The 20,516-nt window shown below is 42.9% G+C and overlaps 1 protein-coding gene across 4 annotated transcripts in view; it reads left to right on the forward strand.

The window, feature by feature from the left end:
- ankrd11 (ankyrin repeat domain 11) overlaps positions 1–20,516 on the forward strand; it is a 239,076-nt gene that overhangs the window by 100,043 nt on the left and 118,517 nt on the right. For 2 of the 4 annotated variants that reach the window (XM_088004248.1, XM_088004249.1), the window contains 10 exons: positions 4,618–4,788; positions 5,856–6,056; positions 6,155–6,297; positions 7,145–7,292; positions 7,409–11,828; positions 11,914–14,563; positions 15,168–15,266; positions 15,666–15,809; positions 15,910–16,002; positions 16,671–19,108. The exons of 1 other annotated variant lie outside the window; for it this stretch is intronic. In XM_088004248.1, coding sequence (XP_087860374.1) covers positions 4,618–4,788; positions 5,856–6,056; positions 6,155–6,297; positions 7,145–7,292; positions 7,409–11,828; positions 11,914–14,563; positions 15,168–15,266; positions 15,666–15,809; positions 15,910–16,002; positions 16,671–16,856 — 8,255 coding nt within the window. In that variant the 3' untranslated portion in view covers positions 16,857–19,108. Of the gene's footprint in view, positions 1–4,617; positions 4,789–5,855; positions 6,057–6,154; positions 6,298–7,144; positions 7,293–7,408; positions 11,829–11,913; positions 14,564–15,167; positions 15,267–15,665; positions 15,810–15,909; positions 16,003–16,670; positions 19,109–20,516 lie in introns of those variants that run through there. One more of the 4 variants, XM_088004250.1, reaches the window with a different exon arrangement.

Consider the following 20,516-nt stretch of genomic DNA (forward strand, 5'->3'; position numbering starts at 1 on the left):
CAATGGACCCCTCACTGCCAGATGTATTCAACAGGTTCTTCAACACGCCTCTCTGTGTGACAACAGCAGATGTGAAGAAGTCCCCCCAGGAAATCAACCCCCGAAAGGCTGCAGAACCCAACAACATCCCAGGACGAGTACTGAGAGACTGTGCACATCAGCTGTCTGAGGTGTTGACGGACATCTTCATCACCTCACTGTCACTGTCATCTGTGCCCACCTGCTTAAAAACCACCCTGTCCCCAAGTGCTCCACAGTGATGAACCTGAATGACTACCGGCCTATAGCCTTAACATCAGTAGTCATGAAGTGCTTTGAGAGGCTAGTCATGAATCACATCAAGGACTCCATCAAAGTCATTGTGGGCCCCCATCAGTATGCCTACAGGAAGAACCGCTCCACTGCTGATGCCATTTCATCGGTGATCCACACAGCCCTCACCCATCTGGAGAGCAGGAACTCCAACATCCGTCTGCTCTTCCTGGATTTCTCCTCAGCATTCAACACCATCAACCCACAGGCCCTGGTGCAGAAGCTCTCCTCTCTTGGACTGAGTTCCACACTAGGGAACTGGATTCTGGATTTCCTGACCAACAGGCCTCAGACTGTGAGGATCCACAACACCGTCTCCTCCTCCATCACCCTCAGCACTGGCTCGCCTCAGGGCTCCGTGCTGAGCCCCCTCCTCTTCACTCTGCCGACGTTTGACTGCTCGGCAAGACACCCCAGCTGTCATATAGTGAAGTTTGCCAATGACACAGCAGTAGTGAGACGCATCACAAACAGTGATGAGTCCATACAGAGAGGAGGTGGAACACCTGATGCACTGGTGCAGAGAAAATAACCTCTGCATCAACATGAAGAAGACCAAGGAGATGGTGGTGGATTTCAGAAAGGACAAGGATCCTCTTCAGCCCCTGTACATCGGAGGAGCAGCTGTGGAGGTGGTCTCCAGCTACCGGTATCTGGGTGTGCATATATCCAGTGACCTCACCTGGAGTACCAACATCTCCTGTCTGGTCAGGAAGGCCCCACCAGCATCTCTATTTCCTCAGGAAGCTGCGGAGAGCTGGACTTGGGAACTCGGTCCTGAGGAACTTTTATCGCTGTGTGGTGGAGAGCGTTCTCTGCACCTGCATCACTTGTGGCACAGCAGCTGCACTGCTGCTGAGAGGATGGCTCTGCAGAGGGTGGTCAAGGCTGCACAGAGGACTGAGAGGAGCAGCCTTCCCTCCACCTCAGACCTCTACACAACACAATGCAGGAGGAGGGTGCTCCTCATCATGAAAGACTACACCCATCCTGCACACAGGCTGTTCCAGCCGCTCCCCTCAGGAAGGAGGCTGAGGAGCATCCAGAGCAAGACCACAAGGCTGAGGAACAGTTTCTTCCCTTCAGCCATCAGATTGCTGAACTCAAGCTGCACCAAATGCAGTTTCTTCTCATTTCTTGAGACACATAACAGATACAGACACATAACTACATCACTTAATTTACTTTATGTTCATTTGTTTATTTTATTTCATTATCTATCTTTTCTTTTTTTTGTGTGTGTAGTGGATTTCTTTATCTGGGACCCAAGTACAAATTTTGTACTACACACTCCCAAGGTGGTATGACAATAAAAAAAAATCCTTGAATCTTTGAAAACAAGCAAGCAAAAACAACTAAACAGTTACTTCTAACTCAAGTAAACTCTTAAAGTAAACAAAGTAATAATAAATAATACCAAGGAAAAAAAAAATAAAAAAATATATATAAATAGATACACTTGTGATCAAAATATAATACTCAATAGAAAACACTCAGTACGTCCTGATGACATCACTACGTCATCACTTGACTCCCTTCTGGCGCGCCACAATCCGGAAACAACCCTGCTTGAAAACAGAACCGGGAAAATGTTTGGAACTGAAAATAACAGGTTAGGATGGATACGTTAACTGAAGCAGGAACACCGCGTGTGCACCCACGATGAACCGCATCAGTTTAAGCTGCAACAAAAAGTAAGTTAGCGATTGTGTATGTTTGTGTGTATGCCCGTGTGTATGTGTACGGGCGTGCTCGCATGCTGACACAGACTCATAATTAAGTCCCGGCTCGTGACGGCTCCTCCGTCACACATACATACATAAATAGTACTAATGGTTCAGTCTGACCCACAAACTAGAGCTGGCCTCTCTGTTCAGCTATAGGCTTAGACTTGTACATTGTCCAGCATCGTTGCTCTCTATGGGTGCATTAAGGTAAGACTGCCTTCATGCTTCCCCATCTTGTAAACATAGCGTGGAAAAACTAGCCTAGCTGTTTCACTGCTCTGCTGCAGGAAAAGAAAAACATGTTTGGACTGCTTCTGTGGTTCCCGCTGTCTTTATAGAAGGAATGCCTGTAAATGGCGACTGCTTTGGAGAACGTGAGAGTGTATCAAAGACTGCTGGAGGACACATTAGCCGTAAGTGTTCACAGATGTTAGTGAAAGTTTATCTCCTCTGTACATGTGACTGGAAAAATAGTTTCCTGGAAGGCCTTTTGACACCGGAAGCACGAGCTTCATTCCTTCTTGGCCCGTTTGCTTGTGTGTTTGTTGCCTCAAGCTTTGCATCCAGTCCTGGACTAAATGAAGTATCAGTTGCTGTTGTCGTGCCTCTGTTCATTCACATCCAGATATGCTGGTTAAGTTTCAGCCTTTGTGTTGATGGCTGAGAGAATTTCCTGTTGGCACAGGGAGTTTTTGCCCCTCTGTGATGAAGTACTACACTCATGCGTAACTGTACGCTCTGTGGGTCATCGGATGGTATGTTGCCACTGAAAATAATTACTGGGTGTGTCTCCGTGAAGCAGCTGCTTTTGTCCAGTAGCACCGTGTCTCCTGTAATCCTGGCAGGCAGTGGTGACCTTGGCAAGGCCATGTTGAGTTGAAATGCACACCAGTTATTTCATAATAACTGCACTTTTGCCAAGTCACACCCTTTTTCCTCTTTTGACAATTCTGGCTGATTGGCTTGGAGACAGACAGACATAAACACTGCCTGTTGGCCCTTCCTTTCCACAGGGGCTGCTGGTTAATGACACCAGTCACTTACTTCTACCCACAAACCCCTTGCATAGTAAGTTGCACGTGCAGAAAATGAAAAATTATGGTGTTTTGTTTTGGGGGGGGGGTTTCACTCGTCTGCAAAGAAAATCCTAGTGAAAAAAAGAAAACTGTGCTTTTTTTGAAACACTAAACCATACTACTATACTGTTGCCTATTCTAAGCCACTCTAAGCCATTACCATCTGTTAGCTTATTTTCTCTTCTAGTACATTTTTATACTGTGTTTCATTGAAACTTGAATTCAGATAAAACTGTTATACTTTGTTTTGTTGCCTGGAAGAGTTGGATTAAAATAGCAAAACTGAAATGTTTTTAATGCTGCAATGTTTTAAAAAGACCAATTTATATCTCCTGTGATTGCATGTAAAGTGATGAACTTAACAAAAAAATCTTCTATCATTACATTTGCCAAATAGAAATAATTGTATTGTCCAACAGATTTGTATGTCCAGCAAAGAGGAGAAAAGGTTGTCTTGCATGTACAGTGTATGCGTTTTCAACAGCATATGCACTAAAATACCACTAGACAGTTATCACTGCATTAGTATTGTGATGGTGTAGCTCTTAAAGCAGACACTGCAGTTTCTCTTCTGTGTTTCGTAACAACAGAAATATTTTCCCATCTGGAGTTTCTCCAAGGCAGCTTCAATATGCTCTTCTAACATACGGTTAAGTAGGTTAAGAAATGAGCTGTTGTGCTCTGACAAATGTTCCTCACATCTTTATTACTCAATTTTCTCCCCTGATGACAGTGTTTGTCTTGCTGTATTTCTTGGCTAACATTATCACGTTTTCTCTTTATGGATATGACTTGTTGATAATATGGAGCACAGCATTAACTTATCCCCTCAACTGTCCTCATTGAGCCATTGACTTACATTCAGTTGTTTTTGGGTTGACATTTAAGGGATTAATATCAGCTTGAATGACTAAAGGTTGCGTTTAATCGTGTGTTGATAAAATCTGCAAGAAGTGATTTTCTTCACAAACTCTTTGCTTTGTTTAGAGGTTGTAAAATATAATGAGTGGTGTTTCATCTGAGCTCTGGGCAGCTTTCCTGGGGCTGTGTCGGAAATCTGAATGGGACACGCGACAGACAGACTGGGAGCTGCAGCAGGCTCTCTGTCACTAATTTTATGTTGGTCATAAAATTTCAAAATAGTTAGGGACTCCACTGATAAGTTTGATGCATACTCACACTTGTAATCATGTTGGAGAAAGTGAGTCGCATGTGAAAGTGATATTAATTTATTAGAATTGCAATCAAAATTATTTTTTTAGATCAGCAAATCTGTCCTTTAGTGGTGTGCAGTTCAGATATGTGCCATGTTGAAAGTGTTTGACTGAAGCTGGTTGATCTGGCCAAGAAATAATCCATTAGTAGTATTTTTTCCTGAGAATATAAATTCTCACTGATGGCAAATGTATTTTTGATAAACTCTTGTACATGTGTCTTCACATACATAAACACAGCCCAATAAAATGTCTTCATTTTCTTATTTCCTTTTGCTTACTTCACAGAGAAACCAGGTCCAGAGAGGAAGCGCATTAAAAAGGAGCCCACTAACACCAGGAAGAGCTTGCCGTTCGGAATGGGGATGCCTGGGATCCGGGCCGGGTACCCTGTGTCTGAGCGGCAGCAGGTGGCCTTGCTCATGCAAATGACAGCTGCGAAGACCGTCAACAGTCCAGGTGCGTGCTTATCATGTAGGCCACGTCTTCTGTGGACCGGTGGCGGAAAAGAAAACGACGATAGGATGGAGCTTTATATGTACACACTGTGTATGTGTGGGAGAGGAGTATGCGTAGGCGGAGTTAAAGTGAGCCAGATGGGGGATGAGTCACAGGTTTTTGTTTTTGTTTATTTTGGAAATCTTAAGCATTTTGCCTGCTGATTTTTGCCTCCTCTTTAGCCTGCCTCTGGATTCAGCCAGTTTTAGATATTCAGGCGTAAACAACAACAACACATATAAACGGAGTAGCAATTTAAGCACATGCTGTCAGTGATAGATGGTATTTTGAGAAGTACCATGTAGCATTATCAAACATGTCGTTTTCAAAATACAGTTTGTAGCTAGTGCAATACTCTGGGACTGATGGTGCAATCTGATTATTTGAGCCAAATGGCAGCAGACAGGAAAAATGGTATAAAGCATGAAGAATGTGCGTGCTTGTTCATCAGTGTCCTTTGAGATTATTTATTGAAATTAATTATGTTTACTCAGTTTTTTGGTAGACAGATTCATTTGTCTGAAAATATATTAGGTGCCCATATTTGGATCATTGTTGCAACCTTGTGTGTTTTTTTTTTTTGTTTGTTTTTTTTTTTGTTTTTTTCCTCCTGCTGTTGACATTTTAGATGGAATGAAATTAGTGAGGCTCAGTGCAAAGACACTTTTATTTATATGTTAATTCCTTTCCTGTGTGCCCAGAGGCATTGACTTAGATTAAGTGATTGTATTTCAAATGTTATTTTGGACAATAGCTGTACAAAGTCAATAATGCAAACGCAATATAGGCTTGAGTTTAATCTTGCAAATGAAAAAAAGTCTCAAGTAAAGTAGTTTCATTTAATGCACTGTGGTTTTATGGCGTGTGATTGCCCCCTTGTGGCTGAAAGTGTAAGCTTTTCAAACGCCTATTACTTGACGGCATTTGCAGAAAACAACATAAATGGTCCCTGCACATTTTTATAAACTGTTAAAAGAATTAGGAGGCTATTCTTGGATTAAATTGAGTCATTTGTCTTCTGTGGGCAGAAACAACACCAAAGCATCAGTCACAGTCCTGTCTGGGCCAGAAGGGAACGCCAAACTCTGCATCTAAAACCAAAGACAAAGTAAATAAAAGAAATGAGCGAGGAGAGACTCGACTGCACCGAGCAGCTATCCGTGGAGAGGTGCGCCGCATCAAGGAGCTCATCAGCGAAGGAGCTGATGTGAATGTAAAAGACTTTGCAGGTGAGAGGTTTCTCCTTTTTCTGCCATGCACCTCACAACTGCATGTTTTCTCTTGTATACAGTTAGACTTTTGACACAGTGATTGTTTTTATCTTTAGGCTGGACTGCATTGCATGAAGCATGCAACAGGGGATATTACGATGTGGCCAAACAGCTGCTGGCAGCCGGAGCTGAAGTCAACACAAAGGGTCTGGATGATGACACTCCTCTGCATGATGCATCCAACAATGGACATTTCAAGGTAAAGGGAAGATGACAAACACAGTCAGTTTTTTGGATTCAGTCATAATTGTTAGAAAAGCAGTGAAGTGAAAAATGTCGTGACAAATTCAAAGCAGCAACACCTTTATAGTGGCAATATGAAAATAATGATAGAAATCCAGTTGCAACACATATGATCAACATTTTGACTGAAGCCAGAGATAACATAAAGTCTTCAGGTTAGGGTTTTTAGTGTGAAAATTCTATTTTAGCTCCAATAGGTTTACATTACATGATAATCACGTTTTAGTGGTGATTAAGGCTTTGGAATGCTAGCGACTAGGCACTCCAGTTGATGGAAACTGTTCGCTCCAAAGACATGGTGGAAGAGACATGGCAACATGAGAGTCTAATATTATTAGAGGGAGAAGAACATCTACATAGCTAAAATAAGGAAACTGAGATTGAAGATGGAGATTTTAAACCAGATCGACGTTATTCCTTTTTGTGGTTGGGAATTTCTGAGCCAGTTATATAGAAACCCATATTTTATAGATATTGTTTCTATAAGTATGCAGAAAGAAGTGGTAATGATGGAAATATGTAAGTTTATTATATTATATTTAACATTTGGGCAATCATACTTGCAAAAATCTGAAATGAGAGAACAGAAATTAAATCTTCACCATAAAGTCCATGCTTTGCAATTATTAACATTATTTGTATTTAATAGTGAATAAAGGCGTAACTAATTTACTTGAATTTTCCTTCTTTTTCGGTTGTAGACTTTTATTTGAATAGAGGACCTCAGTCTGGAAGTCTGAAAACAGCGGGGACAGAGTTCATTTCTTCAGAAGTCTTTAGTTAAAAGCTTTATTCTCTTTCAGGTTGTGAAACTACTTTTACGCTACGGAGCAGATCCACGTCAAAGCAACAGGAGAGGTGAAACACCGCTAAAGGTTGCCAGCTCTCCAACTATGCTGAATCTGTTACTAGGGAAAGGCACTTACACCTCAAGTGAAGAGAGTTCATCAGGTTGGTGTATTTTTTTATATATATATATCTTTTAAACATTCTAATTATTTTTCAATTATATGAGATGTCACTATATTTGATGACTGTGTACTGATTCTGGTTGTTTTGTCTGACAGAATCTTCAGAGGAGGAAGACGCGCCCTCGTTTGCCCCTTCGAGCTCTGTAGACGGCAATAACACAGACTCAGAGTTTGAGAAGGGCCTGAAGCTAAAAGGGAAAGCTGCAGATCCACCTAAATCTGCTGTCACGCCTGTCAAAGATGAATACGAATTCGACGAGGATGATGAGGAGGAGCGCGTCCCTCCTGTAGACGATAAACACCTCTTGAAAAAAGACTTCCGAAAAGACTCTGTTAGCAAGACCAACAGCTTCATCTCTATACCCAAGATGGAGGTTAAAACCTATTCCAAAAGCAACACACTCACACCAAAGAAAACTGTCAGGCGGATCATCTCTGACAGTAACAGTTCGGACGAGGATGACAGGACGTTGTGTTTCACACCAGCGCCCACGCCGCGGCAACAAGTCCAGCAAACAAACACCAAGACGAGAGACTCTGGCAGCATGAGCTCTAAACAACAAAAAGACAAAAACAAAGTCAAAAAGAAGCGAAAGAAGGAGAGCAAAAATAATGTCAGTAAAGAAGTCCGATTTGGGAAAGTTAACGACAAATTCTGCACGTCTGACTCTGATTGCGGAGATTTGGAAAGCGAGGATGACAAGGGCTCAAACAGCATCAAGGACTCATCTTCAATGAACGTTAAAGAATCTCCTTCCTTTAATGCCTCCTCTTCCTCACATGGAAACTTAAACTCTCAGAAACAGGCGCCCTCGTTAGCGGAGCAGCATCCAAAGCAGTGGAGGACAGATGGATGGAAGACTGTGTCGTCGCCTCCGTGGTCGGACGTCAGTTCTCTTTCAGATCCAGTCAGTGAGTCTGAGTACTCTGATTCGAGTGTGGAGTCGGTAAAGCAGGTCAAGAGGAAAGCACAGGAGAACAAGAAAAAGAACAACATTGTGCACAGTAACATTGTTGACAAGAAAAACTCTGATCTCTATAAAAACTCTACTGCAGACAGCGCTGCCTCCAAAACTGATATGGATGGAAAAGTGATTAAAAAACATAAAGTGAAGCACAAACATAAAAACAAGGAAAAAGACAATGCTCCGAGTGTTGTGCTCAATCAGGACATGAATGAGAAATTTGTTAAGAGCTACTCTTTTGACTTTGATGATTCGAGACAGAAGTCCTTAATAGTTGAGTCCGAATCAGCCACTGAGGGCAAGATCAAACTATCTAAACACGACAAAGACCATTCGAAAAAGGACGACAGGTTTTCGAAAGCAAAGTCTGAAGATAAAGATTGGTCATCAGGAAAAGATCTTCACAGAACAGCAAAGGAGGAGAAAAGCAAAAAGGCAAAAGATATTTCAAAAGATAAGGCAAACAAAGAGGAAAGGGAGAAGCCTGCAAAATCCGACAAGGAAAGAAATTTCAAAGAAAAGGAGAAACCCAAGGAGGATAAACAGAAGCCCCACAAAGAGGAGAAAAAGAAGAAGTCCAAGGAAAAATCCTCCTCAAAGACAGACAGGAAGAGTGAACAGAAAGAGGAGAAGCATCTCAAGGTGGACAAGGAGAAAAACACCAAAGACGAGAGGGAGAAATGTAAAAAAGATAAAACACTGAAAGAAGAGTCTGATCATGAAGGCTACGACATTAATAACCGCTTCCTCAACCTAGAGGACACAAAGCTCAGTGCATCAGATGACCATCATGATAGGTGGGGCTCCGAGATGTCTTCTGGTTCCTCCCTGTATGGAGATGACAGCTGGGATGTACCCATTAAAGAAGTCAAGGAATATAAATCCAACAACACAGTTAAGCTAATTGTTGAGACTGTTAAAGAAGAGACAAGGAGAAAAGAAAACAAAGTAAAGGACAAGAAGTCGGAGCACACCGACAAAAGATCAGAGAAAGAAACAACGTCAAAGAAAAAAGAAAAAGACTCATCAGAAAAGACAAATGAGAAGAAAAAAGACTGGCTAGAAAAACAAAAACTGAACTCTAGCCACTCGCTCGAAAAAGACAAAAAGAGGAAGGAGTCCACAGACGCAGTGAAAGACAAAAAAGACAAGGACTCATTGGAGAGCAGTCGTGATCGTAAAGACTCGTATGATAGTGTAAAAGAAAGAAAAGATCAGAAAATTAAGCAGGAAACTATAGTAGATGAATACGGCAATGATGCCTTCTTTAAAGACATGGATGCTGTCAGAGACAGAAACCATTCTGGAAAGGAGAAAGAAAAGAAAGGAGAAGCAACAGAGAAACGGGAAAAGACAAAAACCGACAAGCACAAGGACAAAACGAAAGACAAAGGAGCTGACCACGAGAAGGAGAAGAGTGAGCGAAGCTCCACTGAGAAAACTGTCAAGGAAAAAGACGAAGACCGGGGCACCAAAGACAAGAAGGAGGGATCCAAAGACAAACACAAAGACTCTCATGGCAAAGAGAAAGATCGAAAGTTGTCCTCAGAACAGACCAAGGACAAGAAAGAGAAATCCTCTCAAGATAAACATGCTGACAGGGAGAAGGATTTTTCAGAAGTCAAGAAAGAAGAGAGAAAACCTGAGAAGATCAGAGAAAGATCATGGTACAAGATTGCCGACATTTTTACAGATGAAAGTGACGATGACGAGGATAGCTACAGCAGCACGGTCATTGTTGGGTCAGGTTCCATCAGAAAAGACTTGACACCCGATCAGGATGAGATGGATCACTTCCACTCTGAAAAGCTGAGAAAATCTTCTGCGGACACCAAACACAACACAGAAAAGGCAAAAGACAAAGACCATAAAGAGAAGAAAAAAGACAAGGCTTCATTTGACTCGGGGAAAGAGAGGAAAGGCTCCCTGGAAAAACACAACAAAGACAAAAAGGATTCAGTCGATGGAAAATATAAGGAAAGGAAAGATAGAATGTCAGTTGACTCTAACCAGGAAAAGAAAAACAAGCAAAAACTGTTGGACAAAAGGGACACAAGTGAGGAGAAGACAAAGAGCAAATATAAAGACAAGCAAGACCATTCAAAGGAGAGAAAACCCTCTAAGGGCAGTGGTGAGAATGAAAAGTCCATGTTGGAAAAACTAGAGGAGGAGGCTATGAATGACTACAAAGATGACTCCAACGACAAGAACAGCGACATCTCCTCAGATAGTTTTACTGATCGAGGCCATGAGCCAGTGCTCACCAGTTACTACGACTCGCTGAACCTGACTGATATCTCTGAGGACAGGAGAGATTCTCTGTCCATATCCACACCACAGGATCGGTTCAGAGACAAAGAGAGACTCCGGCATTCCTCATCTTCCTCGTCTAAGAAGAGCCATGACAAGGAGAAAGAAAAGGTTAAGAAAGACAAAGGAGATAAACGTGACAAAACTGGGGAGAACCGAGAGTCCTATAGCCGGAGAGAGAGTCTACCCTTCGAGAAGGAACCCATGCCTCTGGAGGCTGACCCTTACACATTCCCGTTCGGAGGCAAGGGAGATGGTGATGACGACTTTGATAAAACTTTGGAATTCGAAAAAGAGATGTCTAAAAAGGACAAAGAGAAATCAACTGGTATGATTGGTGACAGAATGAAGGACAAAAAGAAAAAAGAGAAACATAAAGATAAAGTTAAGGAGGAGAAGAATAAGTATATGGATGGCTTCGGGTCATTTAAGCACTCCAGAGAGGATGTGAAGTCTGGTTTGAAAGATAGCCCCCAGCTCACGGTTCTGAAAGAAAGATCAAAAGAGCAAAGTCCCAAATTTGATCTCAAAAAGGACAGAAATCGGGACATATTGGACAAGGACAACAGAATGGACCACAGTAAATCTAAAGCTAAGGATGAAAATGAAAAGCTCCCACAGTCCAAAGAGCCAGTGCGGAAAGATATTCGTCAACGTGATAAGCTGATGGTGGATGATGGTTATCAAATGACAAGTTTTGGTCAGATGTTGAGTCTTAGAGATCAGGAGGTAAGAGCCTGCATCAAGAAGCAAAAGGAGAAAATGAAACAGATGGAGAGGTTGAGGCCCAAAACCGGGGACCCAAAACTCAAAGACAAAGCAAAGTCCACAGAGGAAGTAAAGAAAAATCGCAATGAACTATCTACAAAGAAATCAAACAGCCTGGAATCGGGTCTGAAAGAGAAAAAGCTAAAGGATGTGGGCCTTCCTGCTCAGATGATGTCTCCGGGGAGGAAGTTCCAGCCTACCGATAGTCAGAACTCAAAGGATTGGATGACTGGGCACCAAATGAAGGAGAACCTCCCTGCTTCCCCCAGACCAGATCAAACCAGGCCAACTGGGGTCCCCACACCAACATCTGTAATTTCCTGCCCCAGCTTTGAGGAAGTAATGCAGACTCCACGAACCCCGTCTTGCAGTCCAGAGGATTACCCTGACATCATGCTGGATGGACTGGACTGCCAGAATTCATCAGCCATGTTAAATTCAATGAATGCCTGCTCTCCAACCTTTTTTGAAAGGTAAAGTATCAAAGCATCCAGTGAAACTATGGTTATGGTTGTGTGTGGAATATTTTCTAATTCTGTCTTTCTGTCGTCTACCCAGCAGGTACTCCAATTCCCAGAGTTTCCAGGAGGGAACTTGTCCTACTCCAGCAAAGAACCTCCAGCTATCAATTGTCAGCCGCTCGGGGTCATCTAATGTCCGCAGACCTCTGGAAAATGAGTTCAAATCCGAGTCCGACAAGTTTCTCCGGCAGCAGAACGATCCTGCAGCTGAATACGATCAAACCTCTTCTTCTCAACCTCTTGAGGACAAGCCAATAACTGTGAATAGACTGGAATGTTTGCCGTCACCCTATTTCTCTCCAATGAGGATGCTCTCTCCTCGGCGGGAGTCGGGCCATCCGACACCAGATGGGGTGTCGGCAGCTCTTGCTCTCACAGAGGGCCACGAACACCTTCCTGAGAGCGTCTACAACAGTTTCTTGCCCAAACCGTCAACGCCTGTCCACCGACCAGATCCCCAGGAGCCGTGCTTTGACATTGCTGCACCACCAACGCCCGCTCCTGCTGCTTTACCTCCTTTGGATATCGATGATAATTCGGAACCTCACCACAGTGAACCGAATCTGGTCCACTCAGATCTTCCCTGCGTTATGGAAGAGCATCGGGCACAGGAAGTGGAAGAAGAAGAAGAAGACGACGAAGAAGAGGAAGAAACTGATATGATTGACAGGCATGACGGAGTCCACTCTGTGATGGAAGAGCAAGAACCAACAAGAGATCCATGTTCTTTCTCCCCTCAAGTTGAGGACCATCTGAGGAAGAGCTGGCCTGCAGAGTCTCCGGACCGACAGGAGGCTGATATCCAACAGTTGTCCCCAGTACAATCTGCGCTGAACGATGGAGAAAGCTGTTTTGATCACAGTATGGGTTGGAACGCCGACATGGACCTCAAATCTAATCACGGGGAGATTGAAGCTGCCGTCTCGAAAATAACTAGCCCTTATTCCCACTCTGAGAACGATCTGCAGCCCTTGTCTGGACACACCTCGGTCACCTATGAGACCTGGAATAGGTGGCATAGAGAGGACACAGAGGATTTGGAAGAGCAGAAGGAGGCTGTTGCTGAAATCCCCTCCCCAGAGAGGCCTGACACAGCTCTGGATGAGGAACCCAACTATTTAAATACCTCATCGTCCTCCAACAGGCTGGAGTCTTTCTTCCAGGATTGCAACAAGCCGATTATTGAAAACGGACACCAGTTGGTTACGGAGCCCACACTTGTGGACCCAGACAGCAGACAAAGCACACACAGCTTCAGTGCTACCCCTGAAGATCACATCCCTCCACCAGTGGTCCCGGAACCATGGGCCAATTCATTCACACCTGATCCAGATGAGCTGGATGATCTAGGTCCGTTTTCTTTACCCGTCCTGCCACTACCAGATAAGTCAGAGGAAGCCGAGCCCCGAGATCATGAACTGACTGACCACAACAAGACAGTGTCGGCTCACATCAGACACAATATCCCAGACAGAGATGATCCAGACGTAATGGAGGTAGGCCTACCACCTCTGTCAAAGACCCCGTGCCCCTCTGGAGACCTTGTTTTAGAGGAATCTGCTCAACAAGACTTTGTGGTTCCGTCTCCACCTACCAACTTCCAGCATGAGATGGATCCAGAGCCTCAAAGTGTGCCTACCAATGGCGTGCTGTCTCTTAACCAGCCACATGCTGGGGTTTTAGAAAGACAGCTACCATATGGCATTCATGGGGAGTCCGATTCCATTATGTTGTATTCACCTGCAGATTCAAATGCCAGTCAGCACCATCATGTACAAATCCACTCCCTCCCGGAGTCAGTGCAATTACCGCTGGAGTCGGAGTCTTCTGCAAAGCCAGAGGAGAGGAGTAGGGACGTGTGTGATACTGTAGCAGACTCTGTGTTGTGCAGTCCTCACCTCTCAGTGGCAGTAACTCTCCCCACCACAGTGGAGCCTTCCGACACTCAGGAACCCCCATCTAAGCTATCGCCAGTCCCCCCCACACCTGTACCCATCCCTGTAGATACCACCAAGAAGATGGAGGAAATCCCTCAGAGAGTTACACGATATCGCGCCAAGAACAATGCCACCGCTGCCCCTGCTGCGTCCACCATAACTAACTCCTCAGCTGCTGCCACCGCTGCAAACACCAGTTTAGCGGTGAGCAGCAACCCAGTCCCAACAAGAACGCCAACACCCAACTCTGTGTCTTCCTCACCTGCTCAGAAGAAAGAAAAAGACTCTGGGCTCAGTGCTTCTACTGATGCATCTCATTCAACCACTACAGTGTCTGTCCCAACTTCTACATTAGTGGTTTCCACTAAAACCACAAAAGGTCGTCCGGTCACCATGGATGAAGAGGACTCCCAGACCCAGCATCCACGGAAAAGAAAATTCCCTCGTTCTTCCGGACCGCAAGTCCAGGTTCAGCTCGTGAACACGGCAATGCAGCAGACGAGAGAGATGATCCAGCAGACCTTAGCCGTCGTCGTCAATGCCATCAAACTAGATGAGATCGAGCCCTACCATAGTGACCGGTCCAACCCTTACTTTGAGTACCTGCAGATAAGGAAAAAGATAGAGGAGAAGAGGAAGATTCTGTGCTACATCACCCCTCAGGCCCCGCAATGTTACGCTGAGTATGTGACCTACACCGGCTCCTATCTGCTGGACGGGAAACCCCTCAGCAAGCTTCACATCCCTGTGGTAAGTAATGCTGCCTACAGCAGGGACAGCATGTTGAGCATCCAAAAATAGATTTAATCTGGGACCAGCTGCTGGAAATACACTGCAAACACACAAAAATATTTATCTGGTTTGTAGTGCAAACATCTTTGTACACTTGAAATAAGACAAAACTAACTTGCATGTAATTTTTCAGCAGAATATAGGTTTTTTAAGTCAATACTTCCTTACTATTGCTATGTACTCATTCTACTACAGATTTTTTTTTTACTTATATCAAGATACAAGTTACAACAAAAGTACTTTTTGTTGATGTTTTGTCCCTGCCAGAGAATATCGACTGGAACTGTGGGAACCTTGTTATAAGTAATAAAATCTCTTAGTGAAACTAATACTTTTTTATTCATATTAAGGATTTGTTAACTTCAAACAAGCTTCTATATGCAAATAAGTCTCTCCATCCTTAATTTTTGAAAGTTTAGACCCACAGCAAATACATCACTTATGGATCAGTGTCTTTTGCATTCTTGTCTATTGAAGGTGTTTATTTGAGGATGAAAATGTGGTGTTTCACAACGAAAAGCTGTACAAAGGTTTTTAAAGTTTGTTCTGTTTTGCTCATCAGATTGCCCCACCCCCATCACTGTCAGAACCGTTGAGGGAGCTCTTCAGGCAACAGGAGGCAGTAAGAGGAAAGCTCAGGTTGCAGCACAGCATAGAGCGGGTAAGAAATACATCATCTGGACATTACAAGCCTCGTCTATTCTCCTGAAACATCTTTTCTCCTAAATTCAGCCTTTTCTCACACATTCAGCCTCACACTTATTCAGTGAACGCCATTAGCACTTCTTTGAAAGATCAAAGCCCCCCCCCCCCCTTTTTTTTTTTTTTTTATCAGAATGCATGCGAAATCTGCATAGTCCCTGCTCTTAGGTTGAGCCAGAGTGAATTGTAGGGCTGAATCTTTTTCATCTCCGTCTCTAATTAAGTCGCAGCCATTTATGTGAAACATGCTTTGTAGATCAAGACTGTTATCTACCAATCTGAAGAACACGCTGTCATCCTGGCGTTCTACTTTGTTGCTGAATTTCTTTTTCTCTCCTGTTGTGTTTTCTGTTTGCAGGAGAAACTGATAGTTTCATGTGAACAGGAGGTTTTAAGGGTCCACTGCAGAGCAGCAAGGACAATAGCCAATCAGGCTGTGCCATTCAGTGCCTGTACAATGCTGTTGGACTCTGAAGTGTACAACATGCCATCTGAAAGTCAGGTAGGTGATATGTAGCAGCACACTTTAGCCTGAGGTCGGCAGTCACCTACTAACTAACCCAATGTTGAGTTCAATCTGTAACATGTCTTTATTTTGTTAGGGTGATGAAAACAAATCTGTTAGAGATCGCTTCAATGCACGTCAGTTTATTTCCTGGATCCAGGATGTCGACGATAAATACGACCGCATGAAGGTAACTTTTTACATCCCATAGTGATTGAATACAGGTGGTTCTCAGTAAATCAGAATGACATTAATACATATTGCACTGCAACAAGTGAAACTCAGCTATTCTTTTACGCATAGAGTGACATGTTTCTGTTAGTTTTAATTGTTTACTTGGATCTAATGAAAGTCCAAAGCTCAGTTTCCCAGAAAATAAGAGTGTTTAATATTACATATGTATGTCATACAGAAATGTTACAAGTTTTTATCTACACAATCATGAAGAACAATGCTCACTTTAACAGTTGTCCATCACACTGCTATTGACACAGTTTGAAATTTAAGTTTAGTGGAGGGAAAACATTTAGAAAACAGGTTAACCAGCAGCATGGATATACTGTATAGTGCAGGACATTTCTGCATTAGAAGCACATTACCAGCTTTTGTGTTAAACTGACCTTTCCTGAAAAGTTGGGTTTTGGGGATGAGTCAATGTAAGCCTTTTTTAAAATTACTTAAACACTTGAACTATGTCACTCTACTCTACATAGTGATTGCATATAATAAATGAGTTTCACTTTTTGAGTGTAGCTACTGCTGCAGTAAATTTACTTTGATACTCTAATTTGTATGCAACGGCACTGCTTTCTTTATGTGCAAACTTAATAAGGTTTCTGCTCTGCTTTCCCCCCTCAGACATGTCTGTTGATGCGCCAGCAGCACGAGGCGGCAGCCCTCAACGCGGTGCAGAGGATGGAGTGGCAGTTAAAGGTTCAGGAGCTGGATCCTGCCGGGCACAAATCCCTCTGCGTCAACGAAGTGCCGTCCTTCTACGTACCGATGGTGGACGTCAACGACGACTTTGTCCTCCTGCCTGTGTGACACACCAGTACGCTGGGATCGAGACACGATTCCATCCGAGTCACTTCTTTAAGAGACTTCGTCGAAGCGAACGAATGGAAAGGGCTATCAAGTTAGAAAGAGGAGTTTCTACAGGAAAAACTATATTCTTTAGAAAAGGGGTAAAGTTGAGAAACTTGCTTCTGATTCCCTTCCATGAAGACGGAAACTTTTTACTGGAGGAAAAGAAAAATACACAACTTGCACTTTCATCCTCTGAGTTTTTACGCTTTAGTTTGATCAGAGTGTGAGAAGCAGAAACAGGTTTTGCTTTGAGGCTCTGACACCGGGACACATCTCCTTAGTGCTCAGTTATGGTGAGACGGGGGGGACAGAGATTTATTTTCTGTTTTGTTTTTGCCCCCTGATTCAATACCCATCACCACTAGGAGAATGTATCAGAGGAGCTCTCCCAGCAGCCTGGTGCCCATCCAGAGGGAGACCCGAGGAGAACCCTCCTCTGTTGACGCAGCGCTTTCGGTGGGCAGGAGATCCAGACTGAGGTCAGCGCTGACCCAGATGGAGGAAAAGGAGCCACAGCACTTCACATGGATCTTCAACAGCACCAGGAAGCTACAGCCAGCTACTGGTGGTTTTTTCCCCACTCTGCAGAACAGCTAAGCGATAGAGTAAGAAAGCTGAAGCAGCGTAACGATGTGCGAGCATGCCAGTGCCCAGAGTCTGAGAGGAAGACTGACTTTGCAGCCTCTTAGCCTGGCTAAACCGAACAGCAGAGCGCAGATCCCTGAGGACAGTCCGGAGTGTCCCTCAGAGGGTCCGCTTGCTCCGACACGAACACACCAGACCGCCATGGACTGCAAAAACACCACAGGACAACCAGAACAAACAAACCTAACGAATGTTGATTCTCAAAGAGACTGTTGAGATATTGTGGTTTGGCAGGAGAAGAGAAATATTGTTTGTTTTTGTCTATTTCTTTACTTGGGCATTTCATTGTTTCTGAGGAAGTGACTTGAAACACTACAGAGCCAATATTAGTTTAATGGAAGAAAAACAACAAAATAAAACAGAAAAAAAAGTTGTATTCCGTAAATTATGTACAGTTTTTATATTCGTTAACCAATGTATTCTTGCTGCCTTCTAGATAATTTATTTTGCCACACATTACTGCACAGTTGTAAATAACCTATGTACTGTAATATCACTCAGTTACATGTAAAGAGAGAAAAAAAAAAGAAAAGAAATAAAAAATTATCTTTTTATGTACAGTTCACTTATGGGCAGCACTTTTCCCCTCTCATATCCAATGGGCCAAATTGTGTACACAGTTCTGTCAGTATTTGAAAGACTCATCTGTAGATTCAGTCAGCTCGCCTGGATGAGAGTCACCTCAGCGCAACAAGCTGGTTGATACCAATTCTGGATTATTCGGGCCTGCCGCAGGCCCACCACCATACAGCCCCTCAGATGTAGCAGAATAGATATTAAGGATTTATTTAAAGAGTAAACAGAGGATTATTATTCATTGCTTTACTACACAATTATATCAGAAAACTTTTTAACCAAGAAAATGCCTTTTTTCAGTGGAAAAAAAAAAACTCGTTGGGCAAAGCCACATAGTTATATATGGTTGAAAGAGAGATGTCATTCACAAGTAAAACAATTATAAGTGTTGTCATTTTTTCTTTTGCTGGATTGTTTTTAATTTCTAGATTTGGGAATCTGTTTTTATTTTACCATCATAAAGCATAAGAACACGGGTCTTTCAGCTCTTCGCTTCCCACCCGATCTTCACAGCCTGAAGAGTTGTCTTAGCCACTGAAAGGACTCCAAGCATATCCGTCAAGCCCGTCTGCCCCTTTCCTCCCATATTGGTGCTCTACCGGCCATACTCACCAGGTGGCGCCAAAATATCTAACCTTATTTGGTTTTGCACGAGCCCGTCACTGTTCATTTAAGGTGGTGTTTTTAAATAGATTTGAATTTTATTACAACCCATAGGAAGATAAAGTTCCCACATAGGATTTCAGTGTGACAGTTTGTTAGTTTACGAAACGATAAGGGGTTAATTAGACATTTAGCTCCATTACAGTCACAGTTATTGTGTTTTTCCAGCGTGGAATCGACATGGGGATTGTCAGGGATTTTAATTGTTAGCTTACTTCCTCGTATTGTTCATGTGTGTGGAGGCGTTTTGCCGTTTCCTGTCGGGCCCAAACAGACAGCTATGAGACTTAAACCTTAGAATAAACCAAAAACAAACAAAAAAAAAAGTCAGATATTAACAGGCACTGTGGTGGGGGGGGGGGAGAAAGAGCATAAAGCAAATCAGACAGTTTTTTTTTTTTAAATAATAAAATTCCCATAAAATGTTAGTTTGTATTGAATCCCTACTTTTAGTAGTTTTGAAAAGCTTTCCTGACCCAACACATAGGCTGCCTGCTTGTCTGTGTGTGAGAGCTGCTTCTGTATCCTGATGGCAATATTATCTGAAACTAATATTTTCCCACACTGTCGCATTGAACACAGCTGTGTATGGTATGTCTAGTCAAGTGCAATGGTTGTTGCTGTTACACTGTGCAGACAAGATGGCTTACATGTATGGCTCGCACTCACCTGGTTGGCAAAACAAACATGTTTTGCCGACAAATAGCCAGTTGCTTGTTTTATGTCTTTTTATTTTATCGTCCGGGTTCTTCAGCTTTGGGGATGAAGGTGCGTTTGTTCAGAGTCTTTGTGTATATGTGGTTTTTCTTTACTTTTAGAAAATTCTTCGTGGGTTTTGAATGTTGTTTATCTTGTGCTTTTATTGGTTTGTTTGCTTTCTCTCTCTCTCTCTCTCTCTCTTTTTTTTATTTTAGTTCCCAGCATGTCAATCACATTGCTTATTGAGCAGAATGTAAACCCCTCCCAAAAACTACACCCCCGATCGAGCCCACACCCCAGAAAATCTCACTATTGTTTACAAGACATCAAAGAGCGTTTCCGTTTAACCCCAGTTTGTTCTTAAACGGTTTGAGCCCCCGCCTTTCGTTGTGCTTGTGTGATCAGTCTTTTCTTAGAATCACAAAGGCTTGAAATGGTGATGGCTGACACGTCAGACAGGCAAACCCCGCCGCCGCCGCACACAGCAGTAGACTTGACGCGTCCGCACACGTCGATTCTCCAGTGTGAACATTCAACAATTCGAGACTCGGTCCTCAGATGCACAGTAGAGCACTTGGCCATGGTGATAACAGATGCTAGCCTCAGTCAGCAACATATTACCTCTACTCGCCTCACATTCACTCATAATGTTTATTCTAGGTTTGATTATTTCTTACTGGACATACGTAGGCATAAAGGCTTTTTTTTTTTTTTTCTTCATTGTATAAAAATCACAATTTCAAGCCTTTTTTGGTTGTTTTGTTTGTTTTTTTATTATTATTAATTAAAACCCAGACTGTAGCTGTTTGTTCCTTTATTTTTAGAATGGAAAATGACTAATAAAAAGCATGGAGAACTACTCTTAAAATGGTGAGAATTGAACTATTTATTGTTTTCTTTTTGTGTTATTTTTTTTCTGACACCTGTGGGTTTTTTTTTTTATTATTTTTTTGGTCTCCGCTGTGTAAATTTTCCTCCTCGTAATGCGTGAAAGAGACATACTGTACATAGCTCTGTAAATAAAACCTCCCAGGA

This window comes from Poecilia mexicana, unplaced genomic scaffold (assembly GCF_051168715.1).
Source record: "Poecilia mexicana isolate PSO_F unplaced genomic scaffold, ASM5116871v1 scaffold_3, whole genome shotgun sequence".
Taxonomy (NCBI): domain Eukaryota; kingdom Metazoa; phylum Chordata; class Actinopteri; order Cyprinodontiformes; family Poeciliidae; genus Poecilia; species Poecilia mexicana.